The 16,428-nt window shown below is 34.5% G+C and overlaps 8 protein-coding genes across 8 annotated transcripts; 3 read left to right on the top strand and 5 right to left on the bottom strand.

Moving 5' to 3' along the window:
* Positions 1 to 662: 662 nt before the first annotated feature.
* On the top strand, positions 663 to 3,406 carry BX664DRAFT_278273 (fungal-specific transcription factor domain-containing protein). The gene is made up of 4 exons (XM_051541400.1): positions 663 to 716; positions 818 to 923; positions 1,009 to 1,905; positions 1,978 to 3,406. The coding sequence occupies exons 1-4, from the start codon at positions 670 to 672 to the stop codon at positions 3,268 to 3,270; spliced, it is 2,343 nt and encodes a 780-aa protein (XP_051401811.1). The 5' UTR covers positions 663 to 669; the 3' UTR covers positions 3,271 to 3,406.
* Positions 3,407 to 3,574: 168 nt separating this feature from the next.
* BX664DRAFT_364908 (Plectin/S10 domain-containing protein) lies at positions 3,575 to 4,214 on the bottom strand (the record flags this gene model as incomplete). The annotated part of the gene is made up of 4 exons (XM_051548440.1): positions 3,575 to 3,699; positions 3,758 to 3,832; positions 3,892 to 4,074; positions 4,163 to 4,214. 4 exons carry the CDS (start codon positions 4,212 to 4,214, stop codon positions 3,575 to 3,577), a joined length of 435 nt encoding a protein of 144 aa, XP_051401810.1.
* Positions 4,215 to 4,360: 146 nt separating this feature from the next.
* Positions 4,361 to 6,960, bottom strand: BX664DRAFT_329509 (uncharacterized protein). The gene is made up of 2 exons (XM_051544801.1): positions 4,609 to 6,960; positions 4,361 to 4,377 (listed from the first exon to the last, which is right to left on the bottom strand). The coding sequence occupies exon 1, from the start codon at positions 6,856 to 6,858 to the stop codon at positions 4,786 to 4,788; it is 2,073 nt and encodes a 690-aa protein (XP_051401809.1). The 5' UTR covers positions 6,859 to 6,960; the 3' UTR covers positions 4,361 to 4,377; positions 4,609 to 4,785.
* A 217-nt stretch (positions 6,961 to 7,177) lies between these two features.
* Positions 7,178 to 8,196, bottom strand: BX664DRAFT_329507 (60S ribosomal protein L10-A). The gene is made up of 2 exons (XM_051544800.1): positions 8,176 to 8,196; positions 7,178 to 7,916 (listed from the first exon to the last, which is right to left on the bottom strand). The coding sequence occupies exon 2, from the start codon at positions 7,912 to 7,914 to the stop codon at positions 7,264 to 7,266; it is 651 nt and encodes a 216-aa protein (XP_051401808.1). The 5' UTR covers positions 7,915 to 7,916; positions 8,176 to 8,196; the 3' UTR covers positions 7,178 to 7,263.
* Positions 8,197 to 10,447: 2,251 nt separating this feature from the next.
* Positions 10,448 to 11,591, top strand: BX664DRAFT_364906 (uncharacterized protein; the record flags this gene model as incomplete). The annotated part of the gene is made up of 4 exons (XM_051548439.1): positions 10,448 to 10,583; positions 10,680 to 10,991; positions 11,063 to 11,247; positions 11,316 to 11,591. 4 exons carry the CDS (start codon positions 10,448 to 10,450, stop codon positions 11,589 to 11,591), a joined length of 909 nt encoding a protein of 302 aa, XP_051401807.1.
* A 205-nt stretch (positions 11,592 to 11,796) lies between these two features.
* On the bottom strand, positions 11,797 to 13,302 carry BX664DRAFT_329500 (uncharacterized protein). Its single transcript, XM_051544799.1, has 2 exons — positions 12,537 to 13,302; positions 11,797 to 12,367 (listed from the first exon to the last, which is right to left on the bottom strand). The coding sequence occupies exons 1-2, from the start codon at positions 13,257 to 13,259 to the stop codon at positions 12,176 to 12,178; spliced, it is 915 nt and encodes a 304-aa protein (XP_051401806.1). The 5' UTR covers positions 13,260 to 13,302; the 3' UTR covers positions 11,797 to 12,175.
* Positions 13,303 to 13,523: 221 nt separating this feature from the next.
* BX664DRAFT_329499 (SWIB/MDM2 domain-containing protein) lies at positions 13,524 to 14,534 on the bottom strand. The gene is made up of 3 exons (XM_051544798.1): positions 14,390 to 14,534; positions 13,869 to 14,326; positions 13,524 to 13,811 (listed from the first exon to the last, which is right to left on the bottom strand). Exons 1-3 carry the CDS (start codon positions 14,421 to 14,423, stop codon positions 13,590 to 13,592), a joined length of 714 nt encoding a protein of 237 aa, XP_051401805.1. The 5' UTR covers positions 14,424 to 14,534; the 3' UTR covers positions 13,524 to 13,589.
* A 169-nt stretch (positions 14,535 to 14,703) lies between these two features.
* BX664DRAFT_329497 (Zinc/iron permease) lies at positions 14,704 to 15,966 on the top strand. The gene is made up of 2 exons (XM_051544797.1): positions 14,704 to 14,922; positions 14,995 to 15,966. The coding sequence occupies exons 1-2, from the start codon at positions 14,757 to 14,759 to the stop codon at positions 15,870 to 15,872; spliced, it is 1,044 nt and encodes a 347-aa protein (XP_051401804.1). The 5' UTR covers positions 14,704 to 14,756; the 3' UTR covers positions 15,873 to 15,966.
* The last annotated feature ends 462 nt before the right edge of the window (positions 15,967 to 16,428 follow it).

Below are 16,428 nucleotides of genomic sequence, written 5' to 3'. Positions count from 1 at the left end.
AGTATCCTATCAAGAAAACGTTAGATCAATTGAAAGAACATGATTTTTTTTATCTCTAGTCTAAATCCCATGCGATGATGATCATTTTTGGATGAGGGATGAAAAGATAAAAAAAAAAAAAAAAGGGATCAATTTTCGATTTTACAGCCAAAAATTTGAAAGTCCTCAGCCAAATTTTAGCTGTAAGAAAGCAATCGTCGAGGGATCATCAGGCAATTTTTCAAAAAAAATCGATGGAATTTTTTTTGACATTAATTGCACAATAGGATTTGTTAAGTGATAAAATAGAATTAGATGACATTAAACTACGTTTTTTGAGAGGAATCTAGTAATAGTTTGATTGGATGATGATGATGATTGGATGAATAGGAATGGGAAGCAGTTCAATTTCAAGCTGATTCGTTGTTCATTGATGATGTTGTTAATCTATTAAAAATGGCAGGCGTATCATTCATACGCAAGTACTGATCAACAACTATATTAAGAGATCAAATGTCAATCGCGGATGACAAAGCAGGATGTGTTTTTATTTACCCCAGATTTCACTATCAGGAAACTAAGTTCCCTATTGGACCGCTGTTCCAATTTTTTTTTTTTTTTTTTTACTTTTTTGAAGATAAAAAAAAAAAAAAAAGGAAAGGCACTTCTTTTTTCTTTATAATTTTTATTATGACTGAAGAAGGGGAACGAAAACGACAGCGTGTGAGTCGTGCTTGGTAAGTTTTGCGCAATGAACATTTGTTTAAAGTTTATTAGATGCTGACTTTTACCATGTTTTATTTTCTTACGTTTTTTTTCTTTCTTTTTAATATAAAAGTGAACAATGCCGTCGCAAGAAGATAAAATGTTTAGGTTCACCACCAACATGCAATAACTGTATTACACTTGGAATACAATGTCATTATCTTGAATCGACAAAGAAGGTAAATAAACTATAGATATGAACGAGACAGTTTCCTTAATATAGTTGTTGATGTATTTTTTTTTTTTATTGTTTCATTCTTTTAGCGAGGTCCACCAAAAGGATATATTGAAGCTATCGAAGGACGATTACAAAGGTTGGAAGCACTTTTGGGCAGTTTTACTCAAGAAGACGATCCACGATCTCAAGCTATTCTGGCCGAACTCAACACACCCTTGGAAACAGCCTATGGTGAACTTGTACGACCTCGACCACTTCACCACACTTCGCTACAAGATCTAGACGGCGTGCCCAACTCAATGATGCATATGAAAAGTGAAACATTATCCGATCAAGATAGCAATTCCAGCAATTATAATCAAATACGATCTGATCACATGGAAAAAAACAATACTGAAAAGTATCATACCGAAGGCAATGAACAGCGATCACCGCAACAACGACCTGATCAACTTGATAACTTATCCATTGACGACTCGGGACAGCTGAGATACTACGGCAAATCATCTGGCTTTGACATGCTCCACAGTAACAAGAACTTGAAGAATGGATCAATACACTTCAATTCCAACGATTTGAAATCAGCACGAGAAGGCAAAATAGCAGTAGATCCATATGAACTTCCACCAGACGATCTTTCTCAACATCTTTTGGACTTATACTTCAATACTTTTTATCCTTGGCTTCCACTCCTTCATAAGGATTCATTTTTCGAACGTCTGAACTCAAAGGACAACCCACCACCAGCACTTTTACTCAACGCTATTTACGCTATCACTTCCCGTTTATCTTCTGATTCTCGTGTGCGCTCTGATCCTGATAGACCTGATACAGCTGGCGACATCTTTTTTGAAAGGGCTCGATTGTTGATGGATTTAGAATGGGATGGTTTCAAGGTTTATACTATTCAATCATTACTGTTGATGAGTAGTCATCAAAATGGGGCATTAAAGACGAGTCGTGGTTGGTTATATAGTGGCATGGTAAATAATAGTTGATTATTCGTGATTTATATTTAACTCTTTTTTTTTTTTTTTTTTTTTTTTTTTTTTTAGGCATTCCGAATGGCTCAGAATCTTGGATTACATCGAAATTGTGACAATTGGAATCTTACTGATGTGGAAAAGGAAGAACGAAAACGATGCTTTTATAGTTGTTTTGTTGTTGATCGACTTTCTTGTGCTATGCATGGACGATCACCTGTATTGGATGAACGCGATTATGACACTCCATATCCCCAATATATAGATAAAGATGCCAATGGAGAATCATTACAAATCACTGAACGATTCCATCAATTGGTCAAATTATGCGAACTCCTTGGAGATGTGCTACGGGATCTTTATATGGTACGAGGACGAAAACAGCTTTCGATGATGACATGTCCTGACAGTGTGGTATCAAATTTAGATCGTGGACTCAACAAATGGATGGCGAGACTACCTAGTACAATGCAATACAAACCTCCCAACACTCGATTAGCGGAACGAAAACCAGCACCAGCTTTACAACTCTGCCAGATGCACATGTTATTTTATACCACGTTGATTCTTCTTCATCGACCCTTTATTCCTGATTCTTCGACAACGGCAGCCCCATCTGTCTTTCCTTCAGCATCTATATGTACTTTTGCAGCCAACAAGATTCTGGATATTTCTGAATCTCTATTAGCCGACGGTGTTTTGAAAGGTGTCAACAATTATGCTCTTTATTTTATGTTTACAGCTGGGATCATCTTTATTCACAATGCTCAATCTTCCGACAGTATGTTTGCCTTTGAAGCCAAGATTAGCACTAACAAAACAATGCGTGCTATGGACGAACTAGAAAAGACATGGTCCACATCGGCTCGACACTGTAACATCCTTGGTGCATTAGCTGGATTGCGTGATATCAACTTGGAAAATGTGGATGAAAGTTATTCACAAACGCAGAAATTGGTCAAGAACGAAATATCCATAGCTGTACCCAATTCGCCAGAACCAGAACAACATCCGGTTGAATCATTTTCATCCTCCATCGAACAATTCAAAGATGATACATCGACTCAGCAGGAAATGAACAGTACATTCAAGGAAGAATTGTTTGCAGAGACAGGACATATCATTTCACCATTATCAACACCCAATCCATCTGGTAGATCAGCAACAACCATCCGATTGAATCATTTTGATAATGATGACACGATAGATGTCTCACAACGAGTTTTTGATCCAAATGCCACAGCCTTTTGGGAAATCCCGTCCTCATTCGATATTCAAGAATGGAATTCGTACCTTACTGATCAAGCACAAAAGATGGATCCTATGATGATGCCACCAATTATCCAACCACAAGATCCAAGTTGAAAAGGGCTTTCTCTATCAAATCTTTAGTATATATCCACCGCAGAATAGAAATTATATTCTTGTTTTTTTCCCCTCATATTATGTATATATATATAGAATAGAATAACTTGATTTCAATAAAACCAAAAGTCAAAAGACAAACAAAAAAATGCATGATGATTCATATTTTTTTTATTTTGATGTGTGTATGTGTGAAAACAATAACAAAAGAAAAAAAAAGGGGAAGATGAAAGAGACACTAATCTATTCGCGACGACCACGACCTAATATAAAACAGATATGATGAGTATGGATGATTGACGATTTATTGTTTTAACTTACCGAATCCACCACGGAATTCAGGCTTAAAGTCACCAGAAGCACCTTCCTTGCGACGATAATCATCGCGATCACCACGAGAACCACGACCACCTTCACGACCTTCACCGACTAATCAAAAAAAAAAATGAACAACAATTCATCATTTTTGTTATGCCTTATCACTTACAAGCACGACGAGGAGCAGCAGGACGAGCAGCCTTCTTCAAAGTAGCAGGAACAATTTCAGTGGGCAAGTGAAGGTCTATCAAAAAGATAAAAATGAGTTGAAAAGTAAAAAAAAAAAAAAAAAAAATCACTTACATTCACGGAGGTAATCGATACCTTCGTCAGTGAGGGTGTAGTAATAGTATTGCCACGAGAATTGGGTCTTGACGTATCCCTTGGAGGTCAAAGATTGCATGGCCTTGATGACTTCCAAGTTGGGAACATTGATTTCAGGATGCTTGGGAAGGTTAAAGTCCTTGGCAGCAACTAAAGCACCATCTATTTTCAATAAAAAAAAAAACAATGATATTAGCGAATCTTGATTCACATAGATTATCACTTTGAGCCTTTTTTTTTATAAGCTTACCTTTGAAGAGAGTTTCGTAAATGGCCTTTCGGTTTTCCTTTTGAATAAGCATATTGTTGATGAAAGTCTATAAAAGAATATACAAAAAGTCGTGTGAGTCCTTCAAAACATGCATGCGTGTAAAAAAGAATAGATCGACATGAGATATATTCATTCGTTCATCCATCCATCCTTTTCTAGTCGTGTTATCTTTCTTTTTTTTTTTTTATATGAGTGTATCGGTACCTTTAATCACAAAACTCGAACGAATCCTACAATGGTTGTAAAAAAAAAAAAGAAAAGAAATCAATGGGATGGATGGATGGATGGATGGATGGATGGTGATGTAGGGTTCACTTACGGATGCTGTGGTGGAAGAGAAAGATTTGAGACACTCTCCGGTGAACAATTTAGTTTTTGCTCATTCGGACCCAACAAGCCATAAAAAAAAAAAAAAAAAAAAAAAGACAAATCAATTGACATTCCGCATGTCAAGTAAAAAAGCTTTATTGCATATAAAAAGTGGATATCAAAAAAGTGACAAATGACTAAGGACTATAAAATACAGAAACTAAACTAAAAAAATTATAAAAGTAGAGGAAGAAACTGGACCGGCAGTTTTTTTTTTTTTTTTTCTTGCTTGACTATACCCGTAACTTTTTCTTCATACCTTTCCAAAATGCAGTATTGTCACGTCCATGATGTTTTTCATCCAAATCACTTGAAGAGGACCATTTTGAAGAAGTACTTGTTTCTGTCGTAGGAGCCAAAGATGCTGGTCTTGCTTGTTGTTGTCGTTTTTCTTGTTGATGTCGTTGCTGTAACCTTTCCAAAGCTTCATGATCCCATAATTCAAGATGATCAATTTCTTTTGAGATCGATAATCGACTTGACAGTTGTTCAGTAAATTCACGGTACGCTTGTTCCATTGCTGTATCATCATCCAAGATATATCCAGAAGGTGCTTGCAATAACAACATTTCTAATGAAGATGAGAATCTTGGATCATTTGGTTTTTGTTGTTGCTGATGAGATGGTGTAGAGTGTCTTTGTGTCATACGATTGAGTTCGGGATCTACCTGCTCATCATCATCATCGTCATGTTCATCATGATCCACAGGTGGTAAAGGAGGAAGTGGTGCACTTGGAGGAGGTCCAGAAGGAGGAGGAATATAACCACCAGGCCAAGAGAGAACGTTCATTGCAGCTTTTCCTTTTCGTTGAGGCATAGTGTTCCAAGATCGTTTGTTTGTAATTTTTCCTAATGGCCTAGAAATCAAAGAAGATGTCGAAATCATGGCAGTTGTATCCAATTCATTTGTTGTTGTTGTGCTGTTGGATGATGAGGAAGATAAGATACTATGAATCGTAGAAACATCATCCATTTGACTATCGGTACGCTGATGTTGAATTTGTTCTTGTTGCTGTGATAGTTGTTGTGTTGCACGACCAAGTTGTTCCATACTTTCAAGGTGTCGGTATTTTCGTATTAGAATATCCTTGTTCATCGATTGTTTCGTCAGCTGGGTCATCTTTTCATCAATAGCAATTTGTTGTTGCTGACATTGTTGGTGTAAGTTTTCAGATAAAAGAGTAAGTTGCCGTACTTCGTCTTGACTTGATTCCAGTTCACTGTATAGAGACACGATTTTTTCTTCATAATCGACCTTTTGAGATTGAAGTTGTTGCAATTCTTGTCGAAGATCTGACCATCCTTGTCGAGTTTTTTCCTTCTTCGTTATTTCATTTTCACTATTGTCATTTGTATGGTTTGATTTGTCCTTTGTCATGCTTCGGTCACTGTTGTCACTATTGTTGTTGAGTTTTCGCAAGTCTTCATTATCAGCCAAGACGGAGGAAAGAGCCAATTCCAATTGATGAATCATTTGATCTTGTTTTAACACCACTTCAGATAGTTGTTTTACTTTGATGGATTCCATTTCCTTTTCATTCAGCCAAGTCTCCATTGTTTGTTTCGTAGAGTGTTCCATAAGTTGTTGACCTTTTTGACTTTCTTTTAATCGATAGAGTAATTGTTGTAAAACATGTCGAGTGCTTTTGTAGGCGTCAATAAGAGCTGCATGGTTTTCAACTTGGTATAGTTTTAGATCATCGTAGTCAGCATCATCATCATTGTTGTGGTTGCTGTTATCGTCGTTGCTGTTCTTCAATAAAGTACTGATCTCCGATGTCGATAAGTTACCATATCCATCATAGTGTATATTTGTTGACGGTCTAGGCTCATCTTGTTCGGGTGGAAGAGTTGTCATTACCCAATGGTGATCGCTGCTTGATTTTTGTCGTAGACCATGTCGAGTCTTTTCATCATTATTATTAGTATAGTTGCTGTTGTTGTTATTATCAACTTGAGTCTTGTTTGTCGCGTCATAATAATTGATATGTCGGTTGTAGTCATCCTCTGACAATTCTGAGGGTTCTGATGATGGTGGTTTTAAGATGGTGTGGTCTGTTACTGCTGTAGATGATGTAGAAGAAGACGGAGAAGGGATAGGTGCAGGTGAAAGAAATGTAGAGTCTTGCATATCAAATGTCTTGTTTAGAACTGATACTACCCCAAGGCTTTTCAGTCGTTGTAATTCACGTTCTCTATCAGCATTGCGTTGAGTCATGGTGACGTTGGTTCTTTTGCCAGGAGTAGTAGTAGAAGATCGACCTGGTCGTGATGAATGAGATCGAGCATTACTAGAAGAATCCATATGTATATATATATATTGTTGTATATTAAAAGAATGGAGATATATATAAAAAAAAAAAAAAAGAAGGAGAGGAGAAAGGTTGAATTGAAGAAAATAGTAAAATAAAAAAGTAAGAGAAAAAAAAAAAAGAGAGAGTGAGAAATAATAAAAAAAAAAAAAGGAACAAATATAATAAAAAGGCAATATGCGGCCTTTAAAGTTGATACCTTATTTATGTGTAATCAACTCTCAAGGCTGTGCCAAATTAAGGAAACAACATGTAGTCATACGTTGTGCATATCACTTGCAGCTCATGCGAGATAATAAAAAAGTAACATAATTTAGATATGACGAGAGTAATGATTTCATTTCTTTTTATTCAAAAAAAAAGGAGGGAGATATATTACTATAAACTAGGTAAACCATCTAAACACGGGAAGCCATATCGAAATAGTTGGTAAGAGCACCCTTTTGAGGAACGAACTTGACATAACAACCATCAGGGAGAAGCTTGCCTTCAGCACGAGCAGTAACATAGTCTTCACGAGAAAGAGGAGTGAAACCCCACTTCTTGGAGATGATGATCTTTTGTTGACCAGGGAACTTGTACTTGCAACGTCTCAAAGCTTCAATGACAGTAGCCTTGTTGGAATCCTTGGTACGGACAGAGAAGATGATTTGACCAATGTTAACACGAGCAACCAAACCATTGGGCTTACCAAAAGCACCACGCATACCAGTTTGCAATCTATCAGCACCAGCACAAGACAACATTTTGTTGATACGGGTCACATGGTAAGGATGGACACGGATACGCATGTGGAAGGAATCCTTACCAGAGGTCTTGGTAATGTACTTGTTACAACAGATACGACCGGCTTCAAGAGCTTCAGCAGACAATTGTTCGTATTCGTTGGACACCAAGTGGATACAGAGAGGGAAGTCGTCAACATGAGCCTTCTTACGACCCAAATCGTAGATTCTAATCTTGGCATCAGGGACACCACGGCAGTAACGAGACTTGGGGTAAGGCTTGTTCTTACAGTAACGGTAGCAACGAGCAGGACGACGACCCATGGCTAAAAAATATTTATAAAAAAAAAAAAAAAGAAGGAAAGAAAAATGAATTAGTCTTCATGTGATACATTGTTAATTTCCTTTTCGTTCCCCATCGCTAGTAATAATTCATTCATCCATCCATCCATCGATTCGGCAATTCATATTTTTTTTTTTCATCCATCCATCCATCTTTTTGTTATTTCCAACTGCATTTGTACATATTTGTTGTGTTGATAATCTAACGTAACCTTGTACCCTCTTTGTTCAATCATGACTTACCAAGTACAAATAATGGAAAAGAGGAGGATTCTACCAACTAGCCGCCTTGGACTTTTTTGAAATCTCCCAAAAAAAAAAAAAATGAGACTCGCCCCGCCTGCATTTCCATCTCCGCATACTAGGAGTAGACATTTACCTTGTAAATAGTCATCAATGATCAGCCATCAAGAGTATCATCGGTATCATCATTACCTTTTATCCCTAATCCAATGTCATATATGATCAACCATCATTCATTCATTCAATATATTGTCATCTATCGTTGTCACCAACTTGTTTATATTTGAGATCAGCATCATTTTCAAATAATAATAATAACAAATCACAACACAATGAATCAAGGTTCAAATTAAAAAGTTTATTTCTAACATACAAATTAAATAATATACTACAGCCAACTATTCTACATATCTACTACACACTAATAAGGTTATAATCTATACACCCACCTACTATTTCATGACAAAAAAAAAAAAAAAAAGAGAAGAAATAAGTCAACAATGTTCATTATACATATGTATATATTCTAAAGTCAACAAAGATGAAATCTCAGATAAAGTAGGTTGTCAAACCAGGTTTCCTCATACTATTTCGGAAGACCGTCGTGATAAAAAAAATCATCACTTCCATCTTTGTCGACTTTATGATATCAAATAAAAAAGGGACTTACCACTTCCAACCAAGCCACCAGATAGAGATATATGAACCAAGTTTTTTTTTCTTTTTCTTTGACAAGCCATCTATTTAAAAAAAGAATAAATATTCAGTAAATCAATTTCATTATCAAATGATAAGATAACCCATAAAAGAATGAAAATCAGAACAAAAGGTGTCTACACGAGTAATCAGACATATGCTTGTCGTTTTTTGTGTGATGATCATCCGTTTTTCATATCCTTAAACAGGGTAAACTTGTTTAAAACTTCACTTTTCCCATGTTCTTACTTACCTTGTACAAAAAAAAAAGAAAAGGATGACCAAGTTAAATAACCACCAAAACAAATATCAAAGGAAAGAAAACAAGTCCCAACCAAAAATACTAAAAAAAAAAGAAAAGAACAATCAGTTAAAAAATGTTCAGGACATGCAGTTATAATGATACAAAAAGAATAAAACGTTTTCTGGTTGTATGTGTGTATATGTCATTCAGTATTGCATGAATGGTAAAAAAAAAGGTTTGTCACCATAGAATAACTCGTCTGACTCGTCATCTAAAATAAATATCATCATTTTGACATAGTGACACACACACACAACCAAAAGAAAACGAATATATTTCCTTCGTTCATATCATAAGATCAATTCTTACCTTGTAAAGGATGTCAAACTTGGCAAATCCACTTGGTATACAGGAATCCAATAACCGAAAAAAAAAATCAAGACATATTTCCATATAATCTAATGATAAATAAGAAAAAATATGATTAGTCAATCGAAGAATGATCATATTTAAAATGATATAGAATAAGATGATAGATCTCAGGATTGCAGCCAGCACAAAATTGTCTTCAGGCGTTAATCAGACGGTAATTCCAACATAATGTCATTCATCACTGATCAACATCTTATTCTTTTAAATCATTATTGAATATTTTACCTTATTTTCCTTTGGTATCAGAATCCATAGACAAAAAGTTTGTTCATCAAAATATCAGTAAAGATCTAATCATATCAAAGAAAAGAGAGAGATGATAAATTAGATCGTGTATTTCATTCATCTATCCAATTTCCACATATTTGCTCTTCCTTTTTTATTTGTAGTTTCAACAGTACAAGATGATTGGATTTTGACAAAAACATCAGGATACATAAAGTTCACAGCATTGATTAACAAATCAGAAACTCTAGTTTGTTTGACGTAAAAAAAACATCACTTGTGATCACCAATATCCAATCTTCTAGTAGTTGAACTACCAAAGTAATAATAAAAAGAAAAACCACACCAAATAAAATAAAATAAAAAAAAAATAACTTACATATGACTGAACGAATAAAAAAATCAAACGAAGAAAGAAGGGAAAGATGAAAAATGGGGGGAAAAAAAACACCAGTTTTTATTTTGAAATTGAAGGAAAAAATTTTCACTACCCAACAGTCAATAACAGCCAATGAAAAAGAGTCATTTCTTTACTTCCTCCATCTATGTTCTTTCCGTCACTTTCCATTTTCTTTTTTTTTTTTTTTTTTTTTTTTTTTTTTTTTTTTTGAAAGACCGAGTTTTTTTTTTCTTTACTTTTTTTTTTTTTTTTTTTTTTTTTTTACATTGTACACCATGGTTGATGACGATAATACAGATTATTATGAACTCTTGGGTATTCAAATCACAGCTACTGATGGGGATATCAAGAAAGCCTATCGAAAGAAGGCATTGACTGTTCATCCTGATAAAAATCCAAGTCCAGATGCAGGTAAATTCATAGTAAAAATAATAAAAAAAAATAAAGATTGTATTTGAATGAATAATAGATTGATTGTAATGATATTTTTATATATATATTTGATAGCCATCTTATTTCACAAGTTGAATCAAGCACAAGAAATACTAATGGATGTACAGAAAAGAGCAGCTTATGATAATCTCTATCGAGCACGATTAGAACGCAAAAAGAAACAACAGGAAATGGATAGCAAACGAAGGCAGGCACAAGAAGAATTAGAAGCTCGAGAAAACAAGGCAAAGAAGGCTCGTATGGAACAAGAACAAATGGTGGCTCAGCGTGAAGCAGAACTGGCTCGATTACGTGCGGAAAGGGAACGAAAACAACAAGAAGATATAGAATTTGCAGAACGGGAGAAGAAACGACGAGAAGAAGAAGGTAGAAAAAAAAAAAGGAATGAAAGAAGTTTTTTATCATTGACCATAATTATTTATTATTTTGAATGATAGAAAAAGTACCTGTGGTAGAAGATATTGACTTGGCATTGAAGTTTAAATGGAAAAAGAAGAAATACCCTTTATCAACACAAGATCTTGAACAACTATTGAAACCTTTGGGAGCCACTGATGTTGCTGCATTAACCGAAAAGAGAAAAGGACATACTATGGTAGTATTTAACACCGTGGTAGATGCTGTAAGTATATACAAATGAAAAATTCGGATAGAGCTTTTACTAATGATGATGATTTTTTTTTTTTTTAGCATGCGGTGATGACAAGCAAAGATACCAATCCTTCCTTATCAATATTTGAAACAATAGACTGGGCGTCAGGACATGAACCTGCCATCATCACCAAAATGAAAAAGGATGAAGAACGAAGAAAACAATTGGCAGCGGCGAGGATGGAAAATGATGCAAGAACAATGTCTTCTACTACCTCATCTGCAAGTAAACCATTATTTAAGACTGGACAACAATCTTCCTTTTTTAAAAATATCAAGATACCTTCACCTATGGTAATCAATATATATATATGATGCATGTCTCTTTTTTTTTCTTTTTTCTTTATTCACTCTTTTTCTTTTTTTTTGATGTAGACCCCTTCTTCTAATACACCCAATGTATCACTTGAAGATTATGAAGCCATTACTATGATGAAATTACGACAGGCGGAAAAGGATCGACTGGAGAAACAAAACAAGTGATAACGTAGTATAGAATTTTTAATGTATATATATATCTTTATTCATTTAGTATAGTATTCTTATTTTCTGAAATGTTGATCATAATAAAAATGGGAAACTATATCTATTTGTATGTGTGTATGCAAGACCAATGGAAAAGGAATCATCGTTATGCACAGAAGGAATTGAACAAGTTCAGGGAAATGTGAAAAAAAAAGAAAATGTTAGACCTCCGGTAAGGTGCACTGTTCCTTTTTAGGCAAGTCATAAGAAGAAGAAGGAAAATAAAAATAGTATGTATTTTGTACAGGAGAGATGGGAAATATCATTTATAAAGAAAAAAAAAAAAAAACTAATCATAATAACTAAAATAAATAAATAAGGGGGTGGGATATGCTATGTTATAATAATAATGATGATGATGAAGAATGGTATATTTATTGCCAATCAATAGGTGAAGTTAAAGCTTCTTGGCCTTGTCGAATCAGAGCTTGTAATGTTTCTTCCATACGGTTGACACAATCTTCTTCTTCTTCTTCTTCTTCCTCTTCTTCTTGTTCATCATCATGTTGTTCGTTGACATGATCATCATCATCATCATCGTCGTCATTTTTATTGACAATATGAATCTATAAATAATAATTATCATAATACCAAAAAAAAAATAGATTGTGAGTGTAAGGGAAAAAAAAATAGAGAGAGATAAATATTTATGTTGATAGATAAATATATACATATATATAAATAATCCGTCTAAAAAGCATGTGTCAAAGAGAGGAAAATGAATCTTAATCTTACCATTTCTTTTTTTGCTGATACATTTTGCTGTTGCGTTTGAGGTTCGGGGGCTTCCATTTCAGTACGTTTCAAAAGCAACCATGGGTCTCTTGTAGCACAAGGTAAAGGTGAAGAAGGAGAAGAGGATGAATCCAATGAAGGGCGATGATATTTGTTTGAAGATAGAGGCGATGGGATATCCAAACGTTTCAATAATGATGCGTCCTGAGACTTACTACTTTGTTGTTGTTGACCATAAAGTCTGGGTGTTTCTACAATATAACCCATCCAATAATTATAAGCTGTAATGGCAATAGCAGAGGTGAAAATCAAAGCATCAATGATGTTGGTAAACATAATTTCAAACGTTCGTAAAGGACGAGAAGTAGTAGATACAGTAGAATAATAACTATTGAAGGATGATAGTGTTGTACTGGATGCGTTACTAAGTCGATGTTTAGAATACCGCCGATTTCCTTGATGATGATGATGATTCTTATGATGATGATGATGATGTTCCTGTGATTGCTGTTGTTGAGGAGGAGATGAAGGATGATGGTTCCTTTGATGATAATCAGGCTGTTGTTGTTGTTGAGGATGGAAAGAAGGGAAAGTAGGAGAAGTGACAGACATAGAAGGTAAAGAACTGGTAGGGGATGGATAATGTTGTGATGGTGTGGCAAATAGACCCTTTCTACTATTAGAGTATGATGAAGAACGTGGTCGATTTTCAAGGGATGACATTTATATAGAGTGAAATGGAGATTGATTTATAAAAAAAAAAAAAAAGAAAGGGGAAAGAGAGAAGGAAGAAAAAAAGAAAAAAGAAAAAAAAAAAGAGTATATAAAAAGAAAGGGAATATGTAAACAAACATTTCTTAAAAAAAAAAAAAAGGAGATCACGCGGGGTCCTTAAAAACTATCTTGCTTCAAAAGAACCAAAACAAAAGGGTTCAGCATCAAAAACTGACCAACAGTTGGTTTTAAAAGACAGGCGAATAGAAATGTGTCATCATCAATGCTTTATTTTTCAATCACAAAAAAAAAAAAAAGAATACACTAATCAAAACTAATCTAAACATCTTTCAATTCATTATCTAACACGTAATCAGCAGGTAAATCAGATAGATGTTTACCTATAAACTTGTTCATAGTAAAACAATGTATCCTATCTTGTCCATCAAACACCCGTCGTAGTTTATCATCACATACAATGAATGTTTTGTTAGTTGGATCTTGAAGAGAGTGTTCTTTGATATATTTCCATAATGCTTTGACCACAGCAGGCCTTGATAACTAACATAAAAGAGGTTTGAGTCACATGAATGAATTTCAACTAAAATTTTCACTTACCGCTTTTTCACCAGTGACATCGGTTAAGGTAGAACTAAGTAACCAGGATTTTGTAAAAGGATTCTTTTGTAAAGTAGCAGCATCCACGTTTCGTTTCTTTGGTACTTTTCTTTTTTTCTTCTTTGTTGTTCCATCTTCATCTTCTGAATCAATCACTTCAGTTGTTCGTTTTTTATTAGTACGTGGTTTACTGGAGGAAGTGGTCGGTTTTGGTTTTCGTTCTATAATATTTGTAGTTGGTGTTGAATTCCATGTTGAAGGTGTTGATGGTGATGAGGAAGATTCCTTTTTCACGTGTTCTTTTTCTTCTTTTTCTTCTTCCACAAGTTGGAAACATTGCATAATCAAGTCATTGAGTTCTTTTTTATATGCATCCAAAGGTTCAGAAGTATCTTGTTGAAGTAATTTCCGTACTGACTTTGAGGTAATAGTATGGAGATCAGAAGTTCGAAGGATATCTAGTATATATGCATAAAATAAGTACAAAGATTTTTCCACTAAATAAAAAAAAAATCACAAACCTAATATCTTTGATTTGAATTTTTCTATATTCATATTTGATAAAATAATTTGTGTCAGTTTATGTTTCTTCAATAGATAAAAATAACTAATATAAATAATATAAAGAAATAATAACAAAGAAATAATAACAAAGAAAGAAAGAAAGAAAGAAAGAAAGAAAGAAAAAGAATCTCTCCTTTTTTTTTTTTTTTTAGACCATTAGCAATATTCGTATGTGACTGAAGCTCCCATCGTGGTCGGTATTTTAAAGATCAAAAGAATTGGACGTGGCAAGATTTACCTTTTTCTTTTTTTTTGGTGTGTATTCTCTCGTTATTCTCTCTCTCTCTTTTTCTTTTTCCCTTTTCTTGTAAAGTGCCAAATATCATGTCACTTCAAGCTCAGGCATTTTCCTTTTTATTCCCTGGAAATGCTATGGTCAATTCCTTATTAGCCACTGCTTATATTTCCATTTTTCCAAACTTATTACTTTATTTTGTACCTCCTGATATCAATACTGCTTCTCTCAATACCTTGGTTAGTTTTGCTGTTGGTAAGTAAAGAAAGAAAAAAAAAAAAAAAGAAAAAAAAAGAAAATAAACCAATGTATTTTTATTTGTATTAGGTGGTTTACTTGGAGATGTCTTTTTACACTTGTTACCTCATGCTTTCCTTGGTGAACACGATGACCATAGTCATACCGCGTTAGTGGAAGTGGACAACAAACAAAATGTATTAGTAGGATTAGGTATCTTTGGTGGCTTCTTTTTCTTTTTTATTATGGACAAGATGATGAGAGTCATGAATGGAGGAAGCGGACATAGCCACGATCATGGTACAGCACACAGCCACGATCATCACCAACTTGACAAGAAAATCGATGACAAACCTGAAGGTTTACGCCAACGAAAAGATACCAAAAAACAACAAGAAAACGACAATCATACAGTAGATACCAAGCAACAACAACCAGATGCCAGCATCAAACTTAGTGCTTATTTGAATTTATTAGCTGATTTTACTCATAATATGACGGATGGACTTGCCATGGCTGCTTCCTTTTATGCATCTCCTGCTGTTGGTGCTACTACTGCCGTTGCTGTATTTTTCCATGAAATCCCTCATGAAGTTGGTGATTATGCTATCTTGATTCAATCCGGCTTCTCCAAGAAACGTGCTATGATGGCTCAATTCACTACTGCTGTGGGCGCTTTTCTAGGAACACTGATTGGTATCTTTATTGAAGAAGCTTCTCAACTCGGTTCTTCTCATGATCACAAACACGCCGTCGTTGGTTTATTAGGTACTCAACTGCAGTGGGGCGATCTGGTCATTCCTTTTACGGCAGGTGGTTTCTTGTATATCGCTACTGTGGGTGTTATTCCTGAATTACTGGAAGTGACGGGCAAAGTCAACAAGGACAAAAATCAAGCTTTCAAAGAATTTACTGCCATGTTGATAGGTCTTGGTTTGATGGTCGCTATTGCTTGGAATGAAGTATAACTTGGAACATATTGATGGATCTCTGGATAAATAGATATTATTTTCTATGTGTGTATGAGTCCTTCCTTCCTCTCTCTCTCTTTTTTTTTTTTTTTTTTTTTGATGTAGTAGTAGTATTCCTTTATTATTATTATTTTTATTCAATAAACATTTTGGTTATATACAGTTTTGAAAATAAAAATTTGTATATTGCTGATTTGAGGGTCAAATTAATAGATCTCGAGTTGATGATGATAGAGGCAGTCAGTGATGATAGATAGTTGAAGATGATCGAGAATAGCAGAATTGATGACAAAAAAAAAAAAAAAATAATGATGAAAGTAGTGGTAAAACATGAACATGATATGACTAAAATAAAAATGTAAAAGAATGATGGCACTTTATACATATGATATCTACTACCGATCAAAGACCTATTACAGTGGAATGAAATAAAAACTAACAGAACCGAAAAGTTCAGTCGCTACTCTGGTGCGTATACATCCAGTTGATTCTATTATCGTTCTATCCACTCATCATACATCATCCTGATTATCATCCATTCATTCATCTTTGA

The sequence above is a fragment of the Halteromyces radiatus genome, assembly GCF_025201355.1.
Source record: "Halteromyces radiatus strain CBS 162.75 chromosome Unknown BX664scaffold_3, whole genome shotgun sequence".
In the NCBI taxonomy this organism is placed as follows: domain Eukaryota; kingdom Fungi; phylum Mucoromycota; class Mucoromycetes; order Mucorales; family Cunninghamellaceae; genus Halteromyces; species Halteromyces radiatus.
Note: the sequence above shows the minus strand (reverse complement) of the source record. Positions and strands in the feature narration are given on the sequence as shown.

Coding starts and splice junctions, on each gene's coding strand:
- BX664DRAFT_278273 (XM_051541400.1), top strand. CDS start 670: ATGACTGAAGAAGGGGAACGAAAACGACAGCGTGTGAGTCGTGCTTG. Junction 924..1,008: donor ATCTTGAATCGACAAAGAAG/GTAAATAAACTA, acceptor TCATTCTTTTAG/CGAGGTCCACCAAAAGGATA. Junction 1,906..1,977: donor GTTGGTTATATAGTGGCATG/GTAAATAATAGT, acceptor TTTTTTTTTTAG/GCATTCCGAATGGCTCAGAA.
- BX664DRAFT_329509 (XM_051544801.1), bottom strand. CDS start 6,858: ATGGATTCTTCTAGTAATGCTCGATCTCATTCATCACGACCAGGTCGA.
- BX664DRAFT_329507 (XM_051544800.1), bottom strand. CDS start 7,914: ATGGGTCGTCGTCCTGCTCGTTGCTACCGTTACTGTAAGAACAAGCCT.
- BX664DRAFT_329500 (XM_051544799.1), bottom strand. CDS start 13,259: ATGTCATCCCTTGAAAATCGACCACGTTCTTCATCATACTCTAATAGT. Junction 12,368..12,536: donor TATCAGCAAAAAAAGAAATG/GTAAGATTAAGA, acceptor TATTATTTATAG/ATTCATATTGTCAATAAAAA.
- BX664DRAFT_329499 (XM_051544798.1), bottom strand. CDS start 14,423: ATGAATATAGAAAAATTCAAATCAAAGATATTAG. Junction 14,327..14,389: donor ATTCAAATCAAAGATATTAG/GTTTGTGATTTT, acceptor CATATATACTAG/ATATCCTTCGAACTTCTGAT. Junction 13,812..13,868: donor ATGTCACTGGTGAAAAAGCG/GTAAGTGAAAAT, acceptor CTTTTATGTTAG/TTATCAAGGCCTGCTGTGGT.
- BX664DRAFT_329497 (XM_051544797.1), top strand. CDS start 14,757: ATGTCACTTCAAGCTCAGGCATTTTCCTTTTTATTCCCTGGAAATGCT. Junction 14,923..14,994: donor CTTGGTTAGTTTTGCTGTTG/GTAAGTAAAGAA, acceptor TATTTGTATTAG/GTGGTTTACTTGGAGATGTC.